The following is a 20754-nucleotide window of genomic DNA, read 5'->3' on the forward strand; positions in this document are numbered from 1 at the left end:
TTTTAATATGTATGTTTAAATAATGTAAGTTAATATTTATGCAATCAATCTAGTATGAATTAGTATTAAAAATTCGTTGATAAGCATTTAAAAATTTTGTAATAAAATAAAATTCTACCGAAATATGAGTCAGGTATCAAAATCGATTTACATAATTAACATTGCCTTCTGATGGACGATGAGCATGCATTTCAAGATTTGAAAGCAGTCTTTTTGTCATGCGACCTAAAGCCCTTGTAAAACTAAAATTCTCTTTAAGACAAAAATTTTCAAAATATGGGTGAAGTGGCGCTATTCAAGTTCAAATTCAGACATGAGGTTTGAGTTTAGCTAAGGAGATGATGAAAGTATCTTGAAAGTGATGGACTAATGGACAAATTTACTGAGTTAAGGGGGACAGTAAGGCCCCATTTGTTCATTATGCCTGACGAAGAGAAAATGTGAGATAAAAGCTAGATTAAAACCCTCTAGAGAAAAAAGGTGACTTAGCAACCACGGAACGTAGAAAAGTGGGAGTCACCTCATTGGGAAGAGAAAATAATGATGAATTTTTTGACTTCTCTACTTGATGACTCCGGGGTATTGATTCGAAGTATTGATTATTATTCCTCAGAAGTTGCAAAGTTAGAAGGTACAGTAAACTCTTGATTTAACAAAGAAGGATATTATGAAATTTTTTATATTACTCGGAGAAATTCTGGTACGGCAAAAAACCTATGGTAAATACATGGCACTATTCGATCATACTAAGTTTTGAAATTACGAACATCGGGCTCGGTTCCTAGGATCTGATGGAAGTCATTTATATGAACTATGGCAAAAAATTGTGGTAGCATTTCAGTATTATCTTTCTTCAGCTCCTCCCAAAGGATTGATTTTCTAGGAATGATCATAATAGCATTCATGTGTTAGTAATAAAATTTATTTTCCATAAATCTATGAATAGACGTGAGGCAGCTTCTTAAATATAAATTTTCTAATTCAAAGTGAAAGAGTCAGGATGATGTTTATAGGTTTTTATTTAAAACATTAGATATCAATGTGATATCTACATGTTGGGGCTCATGTTGAAACTTTTAGCAGTTTCATTGCTTCGTTTTACGGAGAGAAAATTTTGTACCAACACCTTTTCAATTTTGTAAATATAAGCAATTATGTATACAAAATATGTATCTTATAGAGAAAAATAGTATTTTGATGTTTAAATTTTTAAGCAGGATGTTCACTGTGTATATTTATCAAACAATGATATGGAATCAGTCATAAGTGAAATGTAGTTTTACCTTATAAATTTTGTTCAAAATCTAAAAAAAATGATCATACATGAATTTCCATTGATAAGTACTAATTTTAAAGAAATTATGGGGTGATATGAAATCAATTTTTCATATTCTTCTGTCAATCCCAATCACCATTATTACCAAACAAAAATGAGATTTTATACTGTTGGCTGAAACAATATTTCATATAAGTATTAGCCTAAATGAACTTCTCTCAGAGGGAAAGAATATGTGACTCACGTTACTTTTAATACCTTATTGGTTTAGAAAAATACTGGAAAGGCAGATTATAAAATTTGATCAAGTTTTAAATAAACCTAATCATTGCTTTATGATGCATATGTCATCAAATGGAAAGGTGTTGGTGATGTCACATCAGAGTTGGCAGTCGCTTTCCCACTGCTCAGGCGATGTAATGGTGTCAAGTTTGAAGAAAGTATCAGCCTGGCAGGGTTGAGGACAGCTTGGCAAAATCAATGGATACAAGTCATCAGATGTTGTACTATTTTTCAAGTATATCTGAAAAGCAGAGAAGAATTTAGTTGCAATGATATATGGAATCCAAAAAAAGACCCTGAAGTATATATGTACTAATTATATTCGTTGGAGAATGGTGGACCAGAGTGGATGTACTGAGACAGTTTGGGATATCATTTAAGGCCGACCAGCATTGGGGGATCAGAGGAGGGGTCAAACTCCCTCATCCCTTAAAGTGTTAAAGAATATAGTATTATCTGAATCCCAGAAATTGCTTGCTCAATGCTACGATGGTTGTACCAAAAGTAAGGTTCTCAATTAGCTACAATGTTGAGGGAAGGTTCTAGGATAAATCCCACAACTGTGCTGTGTGCAGTGGTTCCCCAACTCTCGAGTCACCCCGTCCACGAATCACTGTGTCGGTCGTTATTGCCTTCGCAACCGTCAACAATGAAAGTGTTGATCCCCATTCCTGTCAAGGGTGAGGATCGAGCAGTAATCCGATTTCTCCATGCAAGGAAGATACTGCCCATGGAGATTCATCGGCTGACTGACTGAATTTTATGTTGAAGAGTGCATGTCCGTTCAGCACATCAGTAATTGGTGCAGGGCTTTTGCTGAGGGCCGTCCGGAAGTTCACAATGAAGAACGGAGTGGAAGACCTCCGGTTTCGAATGTGATTGTTCAGAATTTTAATGGTGAGCTGATCAAAGATTGGATTGTCACTATGCGTGAACTTGTTGAATGCATTCCTGAAGCTTCCAATTGCACAATTGAAAGAACTTTAGCAGAAACGTTGGGTTATCGCAAGATAAGTACTCGCTGAGTCCCCCAGATGCCCACTGATGGACACAAGGAGCAACACCTTTACTGTGTTTGCAAATTTCTTCACAATGTGAGGGGGGAGGCAACTAGGAGAAGTTGCTGGAGTCTATCGTCATGAGAGATGAAGCGTGGCTGTTCCATTACACCCCCGAAACAAAACACTTAGGTGTCAAACGCTTCAAGAGAGACGATGAAGTCCGAGCAGAGGTCACAGGCTTCCTCAACGGGCTAGTGGGAGACTTCTTCAACTTAAGGAAAAGGTGGAGCACCATATTCAAAAGTGTGTTGAAAAATATGGAGACCACGTTGAAAAATTGGCAAAAGTGTAAGCTTTTCAATGATGTGAAAATTAATAGCAATCAACAAATTTTTCTATTTGTAAAAAATACTGGAACCTTACTACTTTTGGTACAACCCTCGTATGTATCCCCAGAAAGTCTTGACTGCAACTTCCATTGAATGAAAACTTACTGGCTGTGACCTTGATTCCATTTCATATTGTAGAAATTCATTTAAAATATTAGTGCTGCTTTGTTCATTGAAATAAGTAATATTTATTAGAATATTATCATAATGAAAGAATTAGTCTCTTTTTCCAAATTCCCTACGCGATCATAAATCGCACTTGAGCAACCTGGGAGTGAAAAGTGAAATTGCTGTGAAAGGAAAAGGGTCAAAATCATAGAGAGCCCTTCCATAAATCAACTTATTTAGTCACCTGAACATTTTTTTCTCCATTGGAAAATTCTAGGAGTTCAACCAGAATCGCTGCTCCATACTCTGGCTTGAAGTTGTCATCACCGATTCCAAGTCCTTGCACCACATTCACTATGGTGGTATCATGAGCCGAGTACAGGTAAATCTTATTCTTGCTCTCTGGTTTTGATATCATGTTGCTCATATGAGTAGCCATGTCCCAGAGTAACACCCCTGGAAAAATATAGGAACTATGTATGTATGCTGAAAAAATCTTGTGGAGCAGGAATTAATCTACACATTCAAACCAATCTTTTTTGCCGTATAACTGGAATGAATTGGTCATTTAAGGTGAGAGAGTACATAATGGTATATTATTTACTGAGTTTTGCATCAATAAGTATGTAGTAAAACCTATATTTGGGTACTACTATCATAAAAATATGAATTTGAACTTGAATCCTCTTTAAAATAATGTTGGACTAAAAAATGGTAAACATTCTTTACAAATTTCAGGTTTGCTGTACATATTGATGCAAAATCAGTAAATAATCACCAAATTTCAATGCTAAATAATTGTTGATCGTGTAACATTTCTGCAGGAGTAGAAACCTAAAAACTATAGGAACCTTCCTTCAGTTCGGACCAAATGTGGAGGGCCGTATGCTTATCATTCACACTTTAGATTTTTCGTTCACTTACAATGTGATTGATATCCATGACCAGAATACCTATGAAAGAATGGCAGTGGTATTTTTTTATCCTTGTGGATTTCCCCATTTGTATGGACAAGTATCTACTATTGCTAAATGCCATGGATACATCATGATCTCTGGCTGGCAAAGCATAAACATAATTAAAGCATATAGTCAGGGGTGATCTGGCCAGGTCGGCTGGTTGGTGATCGTCAATGGCTCCCACAACGCTCACGTCTATCGTGAAGTGTATAAGAAAGGTGTAATAAAAGAGTCAGATAACTTGAAACAAAGTTTTTTTGCATTTATAAGATCCTACATTTAATTAATTTGCTTTATTTACAGTATACTCATTGTATAAAGATCATATAAATGAAATAAAGGTGTCAAGAGAAAAGAGGACCTGATGCATTTTTGAAAGGGTAATTCAAAAAGGTTATTTTTGTTGGGAGTGGTTAACTATGGAGAAGAAGGTTCGGCCAGAGAGGTACGATTGAATTAATTTGGTTAGGTAGGTGGAGATAGGTAAGGAGGAAAGTTTATGGATTAGTCCTTCGTGCCAGACACGGTCGAATGCCTTGGATTGATCGAGGTAGACGCCAACCACATACTTGTTTATGTTGAAGCTTAGTTGAATGCTTTCGACCATCCTCGTGATCTGATGGGTTGTTGAGTGCGCCTTCTTGAAACCCGCTTGTTCGTCCCGGATGAGTTTGTTGTCCATTAGCTCAGGAAGTAGCCGGTTCAGGACGGTTTTTTTCTAGAATTTTGCCGAAAGTTGACAGCAAACTGATCGGGCGGTAGTTGTCAGGGTCAGTTGGGGATTTTCCTGATTTTGGCAGATGGATGACCTTGGCTGATTTCCATGGCTGTGGGAAATATGAAAGTTTAAAACAGGTGTTCAGCAAATGACGGAGGAACAGGCGAAAGTTGGGAGGGAGTTGCTTTGCCAGTTGGTTGGAGAACTTGTCTGGTCCGGGCGCTTTCTTCTTCGGTAGCTTCTGTATTATGTAGTCCAGTTCTGAGGGAGAGACCGGCGGGAATGGAGGAGTGGGGCAGAGTCGGAGAGAAGCAGATGAGGTATTGCATGCTTCCGCTGCATCGGAGTTGGTGGTGTCTTGGAAGGTTTTCGCTAGTTGTCTGGCAAACTGGTCGGCCATCTGGGCGTCGGTAACTGCAAGCACGTTGCTGAATTGTACCGGTGGTGATGGTGTTTTCCGATTCTTCAGGGACCGCGCCAGCTGCCATATGGAGTTATCTTTAACGCTGAGGTCTTTGATTTTGTCGTCCCAGGTTTTTTGGCGGTGGGCACAGACAGCAGAGGTCACACGATTTCTAAGTGCCTTATTTTTGTTGGTATATTTTTGTATGCAATTTCAATGTTTATTTCTCTGAGTTGCCTTGTGCATTGTTGTTTGTTGATTTTTACAAAAATCAGTTCCAGTTTTTGTAATCGTAGAACATAGAATACATATGATTTTAAGATTCAAGTTACTAATTAATTTCCATCCAGCTTGAAAACCAACCTGAGACAACAATTTTAGAGGTTCATTTAGATTTCATTGAAGTTCCAAGGAAATAAATAGCCATAATAGGTACAATATTAAATTACATCAGCCGTGAAGTTCTCAGTTTTCAAAGTATTTTTAGTAAAGTAAGAGTAGATAATGATCAGAAAATAGGATGCTATCTGATACTTAAAAAATCCGCCTGGACACTGGATGAACATTTAAACATGTCTGGACATGTCCGGATTAATTGGTATGTCTGGTCAACCAATCCCCAATCACCCCAGACCACCCCTGCATGTAGTCCTTCAATGAACTTACCACTCTTTGTCTTCTTCATTGGCAGGGTTCTAGTGAATAGAGCAAGGCTGAGACTGGCTAATGGCCTCATCCTCTCGGGATACCATCCATTTACCCAGTCAGGCAGCTTCAAACCCCTCATGTCCTAGCACAATTACAAAAATTAAAAATCACACTATAAAATACAAGCTGTTTCAAAAAGAATATGTATGCATATTACAAATTATTATTTTGTCCAAAATATCGATTTTTGTGCCTCGCTTGTTTCCAAGGCTTCTCGAAGACAACTTCATTTTCCAACAATATGGGAAACTCCCTCACTGGAGTCGTCAAGTATGTGAGTGTATGAATGGAACTCCTCCAAACTGTTGGGTTGGTCGGAAAAGAGCTGTGGCCTTAGCATGTCCTGGCTGGGCGTACCCAGAATCAAAACTGGGGGGGAGGGCAAAACTAGCTGTAGTTGTTCAGGTTGTTACTTTTTTGCACAGAAAAGGTTAATGAAACCAAAATTTTAAGGAAATTATGACAGAAATTTATTAGTTTTTATAATTATTTGCTTGAAAAAGTAATGATTTTTATTTTAGTTCCAAGTCGTATCTTAATATCATTTTTCTTCAAAAATGAAAATTTGTTCATAGCTTTTGTTTTGAACTAAATTTATTTTTGCTTCTTGGGGGGAGCAGTTGCCCCCCCCCCCCCCTGGGTACGCCCATGCTCCACGTTCACAGTTTTAGACACCCTGTGACTTCTCCCTGTGGGTTTTCCTTAAAGGCAATGTTTATGTACCGTCAAAGTGGGTGACTTGGGACAGTTTTAGCATTCAAAACTCAAATTTTCTCTCCCATTTCAGTTAAATTTTTTGAAATCAGTATCAAAGTGCAAGCTCTGTGTCAGGAATAATTGCAAGAAAAATAAATTGTAATCGGTAATTATTTGCCGATTTATTAACTAATTAGAACTGTCCCAAGTCACACCTCATAATGGGGTGACTTGGGACCCCCCCTGAAAATCATGTTAGATCCAAGTATGCAGTCCATATGGGTGACTTGGGTCTCTAATTTGTTTATTTTTTTTTAATTAATGATTTATCAGAAAGATATAAAAAAAACTAAGTGCCCATATGTCAATCAATTATGATAAAGTTAGGGTATTAATATTAAAATATATCTAACTTCAACAAAAATTAAAAGCATTGTTATAATTACATAATTTCATTTTCAAACCTAAAACGACCCCGGCTTTCAAAGGTTTTCACTAGATAGAACCCGAAGAATTTGAGCTCCTTCAATGATACCAGGTATATCAGGTATATTTGGAAAATCAAATATATCTTTATAATTGCCATAGTTTCTCATGAATGTGGCTTCAACACTAAATTATTAGGGTCCTGAATCAATTGAATTAACTTCATCATAATTTACCACGTTTTGAAGTGGAACTCCCTCCATTGTCAGTTCCAAATTATCAAAATACTCTTTTACGGTATGTGAGGATACTGTAGCTCTTGTGCGCTTCATCTTCTCTCTCTTCATATTCAAGCCTGACAGTTAATTTTCCCTTGTGACGTTTTAAGAAGGGGCGAACCCAGTCTATACCATGCATATTTATTTTGAATCTCTTCTCAGTCCATTCTATCAAGATACGATTTTAAAAGTAAGTGGACATCACGTTTTGAAGAAGAAATCCCCAATTAGTATTTTTAAGATTCCTTACACTAAAACTAGCTTCAACTGCCAACAATACTGTCTGTCTTCCACGTAGATGGAGATTCTCTCCTGTGAATTTCCCTTGGAGAGTTGATTTGGTGACAGCATATTATCAGCTGCTTTCCTTATGGATGGTTTTCCTTTTTAACACTATCCACACCTTTCTGTATTGATTCATCACTAGATTCTTTGTATTTTCTGGAACCAGGATCTCTTTTATACTTGCTTGGCACGTTTTGGTAACTGTCCCAAGTCACCCTTTGCTGAGCCCAAAACCAAAGAAATTCATAGAAGTAAAAACTGTGTAACATTTTTAGGCAATACTTTTATGGATAGTTTCCAGCCATGTTTGGTGTGTTAAAATTTACTTATCAAAAAAATTAGAGAACAATGTTTGTCCTACCTATATAAGTTTTTATGGAGATGGAAATGGTAGAAATATTACAAGCTTAGTTTAAGGTCACTGCTTCTTGCATAGAACCACCTAACCGTGTGTGAAATAGCCTAGAAACTGCAATGTGGTCAGAGAAGACACTGTGATAGAAATTTGTCTCATTGCATTAGGCATTATGTAATATTGTCAACCTAAATAAAATCATACCAAATTGTCCCAAGTCAATCACTTTGATGGTACCAATCCCATAGAACCTGTAAAGAACTGGATCTGTTTTGCCATAACATATGCGACGAAGGGCATGCTTGCCCGGGTAAGGGGAATTTGAATATCGATATGATATTTTTCGTGCCGCTGATGGAGGACATATTGAACATCTGTAACCCAAACTTGAGAGGTTTGTAAGTATGTGGGTAAAGTTTCATATTCGTTTACGTTAAAGTTTAATTAATATATGAATTTGAAATATATATACTCTTTAGTGACACCCTGTACTTAGCATTTAAAAATCTTTGGTTATGAAAGTCTTTTAGTTTTCTAGACCTTTTTTGTAATCGGTATTTACACGAAGAATGATGAAGATAAAATGGATCGACCGTGTGAATCATGAGGCAGTGCTAAGAGGAGTCGAAGCAAAGAGAATTCTTCTAAAAACCTTATGGAGAAAACCGTACAATTTAGTTGTCCACAATACGATGGCCTGATGAAAACAAACGTAGAGGGACAAGTGGAAGGGAAGAAGGGCAAGGGATGGCCCCAAATGAGTTACATAGGAAATGTTATAAAGGATGTGAAAGATAAGAAATACATTGATATTATACCTATTATACCCGTTCCTAATTGGATGGGCAACAAAATTCACCCGAATGAGGGATTGGTGTGTGAATCAGCCGAAGACTTTGGCTATGATCAGGTGTGTGAGTGCTTTCCCAAACATTTCCTTTATTTCCTCCATCCCTACTATCCCCCCTCCCCACCAGTGTCGCAGCGAGGGGGGAGGTTTGGGGGATAAACCCCCCCCTCCCCAGAGCCCAGAGAAATTTTTTATTTTAATCCATTTCACTTAATTGGATTAATATTACTAATAGAATAGAGTAAGGAAGTGAGGGATTTAAAATATCCCTCAAAAAGCCATAAAACTCACCATTTTGAGCGATTTATCTTAAAAAATTACTGGGGCAAGGCCCCCGCACCTCCCGCTTACCCTGGCGGGTATTCCACACCTTCAGACCCCCCAGTATTAGCTGCGCCTAAACCCCCCCTAGCCTTAATTCCTAGTGCTCCCCTGATTCCCACTGTTTAGGCTGCAGGAGTACATGATTTTAGCTAGCAGCCAGTGTGGGAGAGAATCAAGAAATATTTTTCCCTCTAGCCTGGCAGAACGCCTATCAAGGAGTGAATCCTTACAATGCGGGGCAATCCTTCCTTCTTTCTTACCAACTGATGGGCCAACATTTGAGAACTTGTAAGATCTTAGATTATCCCAGTGCATGAAATGCATAAATGATTCTTGGATTTTCCACCGGGTAATTTCCATTGGCTCCATGTCACCCAATGCTTCGAAGAATGACTTGTTCTTCATCGTTAGGGGATCTTCTTAATCAAGGAAGATCCCCTGAGGAAGAAGAACGAATCGTTCTTCGAAACGCCGGGAGACATGGAGCCAATCACTCGGCGGAAAACCCGAGAATATTTTCTGCATTTGGGCACTTGTCGTAGGAATATAAACAGCGGGAAGGAAACAATAAGAAATGGGCAGTACGATAGGAAATGCCAGGAGACACCCCCTGTCGTGAAGGATGGTCGGGGAGAGTGAAGCCGCATTAGCGATCCCAACAATGAGGACAAGTACACTTGGGCTCTACCCGGGGAGCAATAGAAATTTTGGGAAACTGCCGCAGATAGTAGAGCAATGTTCAAGCGTTTAACCCCTTGCGCTATAATGACGAGTCTAGCTCGTCATGAACTTTCGATGCCAAACCGCTCAATGACGAGTGTATGCCCCTATGAAAAAATTGTATAAACCTGTATAAAATTTGTATACATTCTTATACAAATTGTCATGACAATGTATAAGAATGTATACAAATTTTATACTGGTTTATACAATTTTTTCATAGGGGTCTCGTCATCGGATTTTCATAATTTTAGCACTATTTAGCAATATAATTATTTTGAAAGCTTAACAATGTTAAAACATTCATAGTATACATGAATAATTCATATTTCATGAAGCATGATGTCTTGGAAGGATTAAAATGATTTTATTCGAGTAGCGATAGCTGTGTTCTCCATGTTTAATAATCACATTTTACTTCACTGTTCTACGTTGATTACAAAATATAATTTCATTACCTATCATTTAAAAGAGAACCACAAAAAAATAAAAAGGGAATAGTGACACGATATTCAGAAAATTAATCGAAGTGGAAGTGGTTAAAAACGTTTGCCCCGCAGTCATTGAACAAAACTTTTAAAAACGTTCCCGCAGGCGAGGGGTTAGACGAGTGTTCTCCTGTATCCTCCCCCCTTTACCCCCCGCGGTGAGACGGTGGTGGCGAAGAAACTGGGTGTGATGTGCTTCCCAACCCACTCCTTCAAAACCGTCCTCCACTGAAGGCTTCACCGGGATCAAATAGGGCTTATCTCAAGTGGAGATTTATTCTATAACCCCCGACGTGCTCCGATGGAAAATATTACGCTACCGTGATGCCCGAAGAAAGAATTCCACTAACACGGGAAAGGTTAAACTCGTCCCATTACTCCTGTTGTGCAATTTCCCCCATTAGTGTGTTTGAACACGAGATCAACCACGCTGAAGAGCTAGTGTAGGAACTCACCGGCAGCGGGACCATTCCCAAGTGTATATGAAGGTCATATTTGTGGGCGAGCGAGCGAACCGAAAATGAATTTGCTTGCTCGATAGACGTTCGCGAACGTATGTCGCTGGTAGTTCGGAGCAGCCGTCTAGACTCAAAGGAAATAGCGAAAATAAGAAGCGTAATGGAGGTGGTCTGCACAGAAGGGAGAAGGAAATTGTTGCAACCCAGTAGAATTCCCGCATTTCGCATCCTCATACCCGCATCCCTCCGGTCGGCGAGCTAGCAGAAGTGGACGACGCGACGCGCGGAGGAGACGACATATCGCTGTCTCAACCTACCATCGTGGCCATCATCGACATCGTCACCATTCTTCAAGTAACGTAAGTACCAGTGGCGGATCTATTGGGGGGGGGGGGGGTCACTAGCTCTGAAGGCCGTTTTACACTGGGCACGTACTTGCACAATCTGACGTGTGTGCGAAGGCGAAGTCAAAATTGCGTCGTGTAAAGCAGTGAATTGCTAGAACACATGCGAGAATGCGTGGACGTGAAGTGGCAAAATAGCCCCTTTTCTAATTTCTTTCATGCATTCGCGCAATTCCACGTCATTTTATGAATTAATGCTGTTCTAACCTGCGCAATCCCGTGCCACGTGTAAAACGGCCTCACGGGGTCGAAACACACACTAGATGAAATCGACATTTTTGGAGGTTGCCACTTTATACAAGTGTTCAGTCATATTTTTCCGATATTTTTACCCACTTTAACGACTTGAAATACAAATTAGCTCTAAACTTAGGGCCTATTTCACACCCTTTTGGTATGTTACAATGCAGTCGCAGATCCGGAGAGGGGGTAGGGAGGTCTATGGATCCCTTAGGGTATCCAAATTTACTCTAGATAGAAAAGTAATTTTGTTCAGACCCCACTATTGCTGGGAGGCTACCTCCCACTTGCCCCCCCCCTTGTCCATATCCTGGATACGACACTGATAAGTACTGCCTATGTTCTCCCGAATAAACAGTGAGTAAATCGACATATGACAAGACCTTATGGAGTTTCGGCAGGATTTTATACAAATGTTTAAAGTTCAGCGTTCTACCTTTTTTGCGCCGATAGTAGTCCCCCAATTTATCCCTCCAAAAACTTCCCTTCCAAGTGATTCCTCCTCTCCCAGTATGTAAGGGAAAAGCGTTACAATATGAGAAGGCTTGTTGATGGGAGAGAAATTGATTGGTTTTACGCAGCAATATGGATTTTTGTTGACTGATGATGGCGATTTATTTTATCCTTTTGGAGAGTAGAGCTTGTGAAGATGACACTAAAAAAAACTTTTAGGCTGATGTTTTGGAAGATATTTATTAATTACTTGCATGCCACCCGGCGCGGCGTTACTAAGGATGAATAATACCCAGAGAAATGAGAGACTTGGAACTTGGAATTCATGGTCACATGGCAGAAATTTTAGATATAGGGAACGAAGCAGGCTTGATGATGGCTTACATATGTAACAGGTAACAATGGAAAAAACGATTTCCGTAGACCGCGCACGGTATCACCTTATACCCCCGCTCCACAACATTGGTTGTATTGTGCTTGGTATTGTGTATCCATACGCGCGCATACCAAAAACGTCGAGTGAATGCATACCCCAATGCGATCAAAAAGGTTTGCACCAAGAAAATTAATACCGTGGAATCCATTCAATAACGTTTCCCCTTTGAGCGTGTGAAGAGGTTTGCCTACCCGGCAGGATCTCCAACCACAGAAATTGTATGACGAGACGTGACAAACGGTAATGAGAAAATGACGCAAAGGATGGGCCGGGCACGACCAAAAGTGGCACTACGGGCTTTGGGAGCATGATATGCACCTACAAACTAACTGAAGGTGCAATCTGTGGAGCCTTATGGAAATGCTCAGCGGACACACAAGCAGGCTTTCTCTTTTAAATTTATGTAGATACATCAGGGTTTAATGGGGTGAAACAACATTGAATATAATCGAATTGCTTATGGAAAGTTATCGACAAAATTAAGGTTAGCAAAATTATTTTAGGCTACTGACCCGTTAACTTGCGATTTTGTGTCTGACTGAACGAGCAAAGAATTGGGTGGATAAACTACTTGGTGATGAATTGGAAAAATGAACTAAAACAAATTCCTCATTCAACCATTCTCTCCTAATATAAAAAAATGAAAAACTTGCCACGCAATTATTATGAGTTTGTGACGTCATGAAAGTGTTGGCTCATGAACTAGTTCAGAGAAAACTGCTTAAAAAGAGGGAAAGAATGTCTCATTTGAGTGTAAACAACAATGAACATGAGAAGGCGAAGGCGTAAGGTTGAATGGTAACTTATGCATATAATTCTCTTAAAAGGTGTGGGTTGACGGCATCATCAACTTAATTGTTAAAGCCTTCATTTTTCGTCATGAATAGCTCGTGAAGTAGGAAAGGAGTCACAAGACAGAAAAATATAGTTTTTGGAAATGGAGTGCCTAACCTGGTGGGAAGCCAAAGTGACATTCATAGCCACCATATTCTGGGAAAGAATCAAATCCTTCTGGAAAAATATAGGCCTTTTTCATTTTCAACCTCTACCACAACACAATGAATGATGTCCTATTGGCATTGAAAGAACAGAAATGGCATTTTCCACAGGTTTATTATTTCAAGTGCGATGCGTTTCGACCGTCATGATGTCAGGCCATTATCAATATCAAGTACAAATAGTACAGTATTTGATAATGACTAGTGGGTCGATACGCGTCCTAATTTCAACAATAAACCTGTGGAAAATGCCATCTCTATATTCTTTCAATATCAAGGCCATTATTGATTTCAAAATTGAATTTCAGAGTTTAATTACAAAAATGATTACATAGAATTGCACAACCAGTTTCTACGTTAATATTTACAACTTCTAAGCTTACAAATTTATGCAAATCCCACATTTTCAACTTTAGTGATAAAAGACCTTTTCATATTTTCTCTCAAAATATTGGTTAAGTATCACTCCACTCACTTCATCTTGTAAACCACCATTACTTAATATATTTATATCAGCCAACAATGGTCAGCGAACAACATGTGCTGGAGCGATACATGAGGAGGTTTCTTGCTTTTACAAAAATAAATCACCCAGATGACGTACCTCAATTTGGAGAGTATTGTAGAGGAGCTCAACCTCAAGGACTGAATTCATGTCTTTCCCAGTGTTTTCCGTCAGATGATTATACAAATCCTGATTTTCCTGGTTTACTCTCTGTATTTCTGGCGAATCATAAATTGCTTGCAAGTCACGGCTGTATCTGGGGCAAGCCTTGGTTGCTGCTATCATCTATGAATGGGGAGAAAGTGACAGTTTCCAGAAAAATGTAAAAATTAATGCAACATTGTATGTCCATAGTCCGGTGGGGTAGCCAGGAATTTAGAACGGGGCGGGGAGGGGGGGTCCAAAAGCAGGGGGGAAATTAAAAAAAAGGGTACTAAATAGAGGGTTTTTAACTAATTTTAACAATTTTTATGATCAAAAAACTTCATTTTTCAAAGAAATCTCACGTATTTCTTTGTTCATGATTTTTCAATATTTAGTTTTCTTTTATGAAGGAAATTAATTGTTTTTTTTATATTTCGGGGGGGGGGGGGGGGGCGGGGGATATGTACTCAATTCTGTCTACATGTAATTCAAAATTTCTGGTTTACTAAATCAATTTAGTGCGTAAATTTATCTCTTGGTTGGAATCATTCATCTTGAGCAGCTCATCGTTATGACCGTTTGGTGTTATTGGGATAAGGATGATAACAATTTTTTTACTGCGCAGATTCAGTCTTTGCAAACTGTAAAACACAAAACTCTTTCTGTTCACGAGTCGCCATTCGTGTTACTACCGCTTTCTAACGGATCGCGGCGGAAACATTACACGCACATGTGCATTGTTGAAATAAAAAACAAACTTTTTGAGTTGCTCTTTTATTTGACGTATAATTTATAACTGTAAGGATAATTAGGACATAGGACTAAGATATTAGTTTGCAGTAAAAGAGAGGAGGCTAAAACAAACATCAACCTAGGAAAGCATAAGCTTGAAGAGGTGAACGAGTTCTCTTACCTGGGAAGCCGAATTATCAGCGATGGACGGAGCAAGAAAGAAATACACAGTAGAATAGCGCAGGCGAAGAGGGCTTTCTACAAAAAGAAGAATCTTCTTACAGCTGAAAATACCAGCATAGAAGTAAGGAAACAATTCATCAGATGCTACATATGGAGTATATTTCTCTATGGAAGCGAGGTTTGGACGTTGACAGCAGCAGAGAAGTCAAGAGTGGAAGCATTCGAAATGTGGTGCTACCGAAGAATGATGAAGATAAAATGGATTGACCGTGTGAGTAACGAGGAAGTGCTAAGAAGAGTGGGAGAAAAGAGAAGCCTCCTAAAAACATTAAGCAGAAGAAGGGACAACTTAGTTGGCCACATTTTGAGGCACGATGGTCTGATGAAGGCAATCGTTGAAGGACAAGTGGAAGGGAAAAAGGGCAAGGGACGGCCCCGAATGAGTTATATCGGACAGGTTATAAAGGATGTAAAAGAGAAGAAATATGTAGCTATGAAGAGATTAGCGGATAGGAGAGAGAAATGGAGAGCTGCGTCAAACCAATCTTAGGATTGTTGACTAATGATGATGAAGGATAATTTAATAAATATTATAAAGCGTTAGAACCCCAATATTCGTTTATAAACACCCGGTATATTCATACAATAAGTGTCCGAACTAGTAGTTAAAGTAGTTAGAGCACATCGGTAAATGTAACAAGAATTTGATGACAATTTGGTCACATATTCTTAGAAAGAAAGAAAAAGAGATTTCCATACGCTATTTTTTGAGATATATGGCGGTAAAATTAGGGTAATTCAACATATATATGTGGAACATGGGCTCTATAGATTTGCTGTAACTAGATGACTCAATATTTTATATCAGTAGCGGAGTTTGATATATCTTACAAAAAGATAACACATTTTACTTTATACACCAAATCTTCAATTACTCAGTTCTTACAAAAAAAAATTAAATCATAAATACTCTCACGTCCAACAGTCTGTGAGTTGGGTGACCTACATGGCAGTGAGATTTGAACCCACATAAGTTTAGAGATTTTGAAGATAAGACCACGATATTCCTACTTACAAGGCATTTATGTAAGTTATACATGACTAAATATAATATATTACTGATATTGACTACTCTTGTAATTTCAACAGAAGAAAAAAAATTTGCACTTTACCATGTCCTCTGCTCTCTCTGTATATCGAATTGGCACTGGCTGCCAATCCAAACCTGGCAGCCACACTTGGACTCCATCAGGTGATGCTGAGGGAGGAAACATTCCAGATAAAAGGGACCCAGCGCTGTTCAAGCAGCGATCAGGATAGCTGCTCTGCACTTTGGTCTCGGCGTTATTAAATCCCCCATCATAAAGGGCTCGCACTCCTCCCGGTCCGTAGCGATTCTTCAAGAATACTCCCAGCTCATGAAGTTGCTCCTTCCCTTTCTGAATGCAAGCAGAGGCATGTGAAAAAATACCGATATTTAAATTAAAATGAAATACGAATAATAAATAAGGCAATATAAGATACAAGGCAGTGGGGTAGCCAGGAATTTCGTTCGGGTGGGGGATTTCTTTTCTTAGACTTCGATATGTATGTTCAATTTTCAATTCAGAAATTGAGGGAAGTTTCAAATAAATGTGAAATATAGTCATAAAATCACTTGATCATTTAATATAGATCTATCCTCATCTCATATATTCTCTAAACAAAATGATTATCAATTATTCCTGCGTAATAATAATATTTAGTGAATCATTCCAATAAGCAACATTTAAAATTGTTATCCTGGAACCTATGCAAATTGCACTTCATAAGGGTATTTCTCAGAGTCGGGGTCAGGCACAGCAGGATACCCTGACGCATAAGGTTGTTTTACACGGGGTTCGTTATTGCGCAGGTTAGGACTGCATTTCTTTCTCAATATGGCGTGCAATTGCACGAATGCTTGAACGACATTAGAACGGGCTATTTTGCCATCTAGCAACCATGCATACTCGCATGAGTTCTAGCAATTTGCCGCTTTACACGATGCAATTTTGATTGTGGCTTCGTACATACGTCAGGTTGCGCAATTGCGCGCGCCGTGTAAAACGGCCTATAGAATTTCCCATTGATCCGAAGCCCATTTTGAATTGAATGCTGAAAATGATCCAAGAGCTTCTTCACCGCAAGGAATAAACAAAATGGTATGAACGTTTCCCGCCGAATCATAGGGCTTTGCTTTGAGCAACTACCCTTTACGGTGTCACAAATGAACAAATTGCGTGAAAATTTCACATAAGGGCAGATTTCAGTATCTGAAAAAAGGCCTAACTATCGACAAAACCACCAAGGATCATCGAGGAGCAAAACGTATACTATTGGTCAAAAAGACTACAAATTGTTTCATTCGCTGTACAAAATGGTATACGTCAATACGTAAACGGGTATGTCGTAACCGACATTTCGTAAACAGACAGTTCGTAACCACGACATCTCGTAATCTAGACAATTTGTAACAGACATTTCGTAACTGACTATTTCGTGAACGCGATAGTTCTAATTAACACGTTCCCTAGCCGGAAGTAATGAAATCAACTAATGGAGTATATGTGAACTATTAATACCTACTCAAATTACCAAGTGTGCAACAGTAACTTGAACTTGCTATTTAAGAATGTTTTCCACCCTCTGTACACGTTTTTGGTTGTGTTTTAACTTTATCCATGTCTGAAACGTTTGTTAATGATGTTTTTGATCCGTTGAAACCGAATTTGTAGTTATTATTGGTTAATCTTTGACAGTTACCTTTATAAAATCTAATTATTTAAACAATTAAATCTTAGAAACTGGAATATATAAAACAGCTCTTTCCAAATTACTTCGATACATTTGAGCCGAATGTTATATATTTCTATTTAAAAATTAACATCTGTATTTACATTATACAAATAATTTAATCAGTACGATTTAAGTATAAAAATAAAATCGCAGTTAAAAAAATATTCTAACCGCTGATACCGTATAAACTTTTACAGCTACAGCATAAAATTATCTTCCGTACTCACATTCGTCAGCTGCCCCCATCCCTCAGGCCAATAAGAGTTGTCCTTGTAAGGATCTCGTGGATAAGTGTCCGTCGGCGTCCTATCACCATGACGGAAAACCTGAAATAATAGAGAAAGGGGTAGAAGTAGATTCCATATCGATTTATCATGGCAAATAATGATGAAGAAACGGCGGATAAACATGGAAAAAAATACTATCGCGACCAGTAAAAACAATCGTGAAATAAGGTTTTCAACGCCGAATACGCATATTTGTATAATAATTTAAATGATTATCATTGAAAATAAACAATACAAGAACATCGGATAGCGATTGTAACGTGGAAAATCCATTTAAAAAAGAAAATGGCGATACTGTTTCTCTTAAAAAGTTTACGCAAAAATAGAGTTCCCGATTGATGCGAAGCCCATTTTCCAGTGAAGGGTGAAAATAATCCACCATATTCTCATTCGCAAGGAATTTGAAAAATATATATCGTATGAACGTTTCCTGCCTAATGATGGGGCTATGTTTAGGCAAGAATGTTCACTCCTGTCTATAGCATATAAAATAAGCACTAGGTCAAAATCTGACGAAGTAGACTAGAATCCTTCCCTATGACGTCAAAAGAACCATGAATTTAGCACTCCACGTCCCTTGACTGAGAAGAACTTCAAACGTCTTGCGCACTTCTCAGCGAATCAAAAGGATGCATATTGGCAAGTGCCGAGGAATGATGATAGAGCCTTCGACTCTACTTCCGTAATCTTTCAAAGCTGCCGGTGGTTTATTAGTTCTTAACGGCATCTATTGAAGCTTGTGTGAAGCGCAGATTGAGAAATGCACGAACGGTTTATTTGCGGCCAATTCTCCTCTCAATCGGATTGAACTTCCACGGCTGACATTTTTAGGAAATCGAGCTTGCCTATTGATATAAATAAATAGTTGGCAACACTGTCGTAGGTATAAATTGGAAAATCAAGTGTTCCGAAAATATTTCCTAGGGCTTTCAAGTGATTTTAGAGGGTAATCGATTCTATGACAATTCGTCGTATCACGTCTCGTTCACCCCAAATTCCGCCAAAATATAGAGGCATCTATATAAAAACCCTCCTCCAATCATTCACTAACTGACTCACTCACTCACACTAATGTTTTGAGTGAAAGAGACGAAATAAGATTTTAAAAAATATATAGAAATAATCCCCAGTAAAAACGTCTGAAAACCCCGTGAAAAAAGGTCGAAACAATAAATTTTATATTTTCTGTTTATGGCAGGGTTGCCAACTGCAATTACTTCACTTAATCCTATTTTTGAGGGCATTTGTAGGTCTAAAATTCGATTTCTAAAAAATGTAATTTTTCGAATCGAGACCACGTGATACGCCGAGAAAGCAATATTCAGACTACTCGGGGCAATTTTAATTTTGGCCAAATCGTGTAATTTCACTATTTCGTGAATTATAATCTCAACAACGGATGTAGGGACGGTGTTGCATCATAGGCTTCTACAAAAATTGTAAGTACCCCAGTAATTGTGTGGTTGATTGACCAGAAAAGACCTCAGGCCTTTTCCCGAGGGATCTGGGAGGGGGGGAGGGAGGGGTTGAGCCCCCCCCTTCAACGAGCGAAATAGAGAACTCCTCTTATGACTGCACCTCCTACATTACGTGTGGTTTTACTCTTATCTAAGAGTGGGCTTTTACCACGTGTAACTGTCGGATGGTGGCGCCGTCGGGCGCCTGGTCCCCGTTCACCATGATGAGCATGGAGGCAAGCACCGCCAGCAGCGCCGCCCCCGTCAGAGCGGTCGTCACCAGAATGCAGATCCTTTGGCGACCCACCCGCCTCCGACGCCCGGACCCAGCGCGACGATCGACGACCCCGCCCCCAGCACCGTCTCCACCGCCGCCTCCGCCTCCTCCGCCACCGCCCCCGCCGCCACGCCGCCGACCCCACAAGTTGTCCATGTCGCCCCTCCGCCGCCGGCACCCTTCAGATGACTTAAATTCGTCGCCACCGATTACCCTGAGATGGAGAAATATAATGAACAATATGAACATATGAGAGATATAATGAGTATTATGAAACTATGGTAAACCCAATGGTTGAAAAGTCATATGAAAGAATAATGATAATTTAAAAAATAGATATTTCGTATAGATAATTATAATTAGATATAATTAAAATTAGATATTTAGTTCGTTTGTTAGAGTACAGCGGAAGAAAATTATAATGGAATGTTGTATTGTGGTCCGAGGCAAGAAAGTACGAAATTTCAAGCCGATCCGACTGTACGAAGTGTTTTAAAAATCAATTTCAAGATTCCATCGTTAAAAGGAACAGACGAAGCAAGTTAAGAAAAAGCGTGTAAAAATAGAAAATTTTGAGTCTCCTATAGTGGTCCGAACATTGTAATCGTGGATAAATCTAGCGTTAAAATAAGCCTACTCGAGTGGGACCGTGAGGTCTTGCAATTAAGTGTCCCATCCATCGGATGACGTGATACACCGAAGTACTCTTCACATTAGGGGCGCAGCTAGGAATTTAGGCTGGGGGGGTTTAGGTGCAACTAATACCGGGGTGTGTGGGGTATGGAATACCCACCAGGACAATCGGTAGGTGCGAGATTAATAAATTGCGGAATTTTAAGATAAATGGTTCAAAATAGTGAGTTTTACGGCTTTCTCATAGATATTTTATTAATCCATACACTAATCTATTAGTAATATCAATCTAATTAAGTAAAATTCATTAAACTTAAAAATTTCTCTGAGCTCTGGGGGGGGTTTATCCCCAAAACCACCCCTTGCTGCGCCACTGCTTCACTTAAAGCACAGGTGCGTATTGGAATTTCAGCAAAATATCCTGACGACTAGGTTTGCAACCATGGGATCGAAATTGGAAACCA

The 20754-nt window shown here is 39.0% G+C and overlaps 1 protein-coding gene across 1 annotated transcript in view; it reads right to left on the bottom strand.

Annotated features, from left to right (window-relative positions):
• Positions 1-1001: 1001 nt before the first annotated feature.
• LOC124157562 overlaps positions 1002-20754 on the bottom strand; it is a 139456-nt gene continuing 119703 nt past the window's right edge. Inside the window, exons 8-14 of the mRNA XM_046532393.1 lie at positions 19550-19871; positions 17864-17962; positions 15992-16258; positions 13860-14045; positions 5803-5926; positions 3301-3512; positions 1002-1799 (exon numbers count right to left, since the gene is read on the bottom strand). Of these exons, the coding sequence (XP_046388349.1) occupies positions 1656-1799; positions 3301-3512; positions 5803-5926; positions 13860-14045; positions 15992-16258; positions 17864-17962; positions 19550-19871 (1354 nt within the window). The 3' untranslated portion in view covers positions 1002-1655. The remainder of the gene's footprint in view (positions 1800-3300; positions 3513-5802; positions 5927-13859; positions 14046-15991; positions 16259-17863; positions 17963-19549; positions 19872-20754) is intronic.

This window comes from Ischnura elegans, chromosome 4, assembly GCF_921293095.1.
Source record: "Ischnura elegans chromosome 4, ioIscEleg1.1, whole genome shotgun sequence".
In the NCBI taxonomy this organism is placed as follows: domain Eukaryota; kingdom Metazoa; phylum Arthropoda; class Insecta; order Odonata; family Coenagrionidae; genus Ischnura; species Ischnura elegans.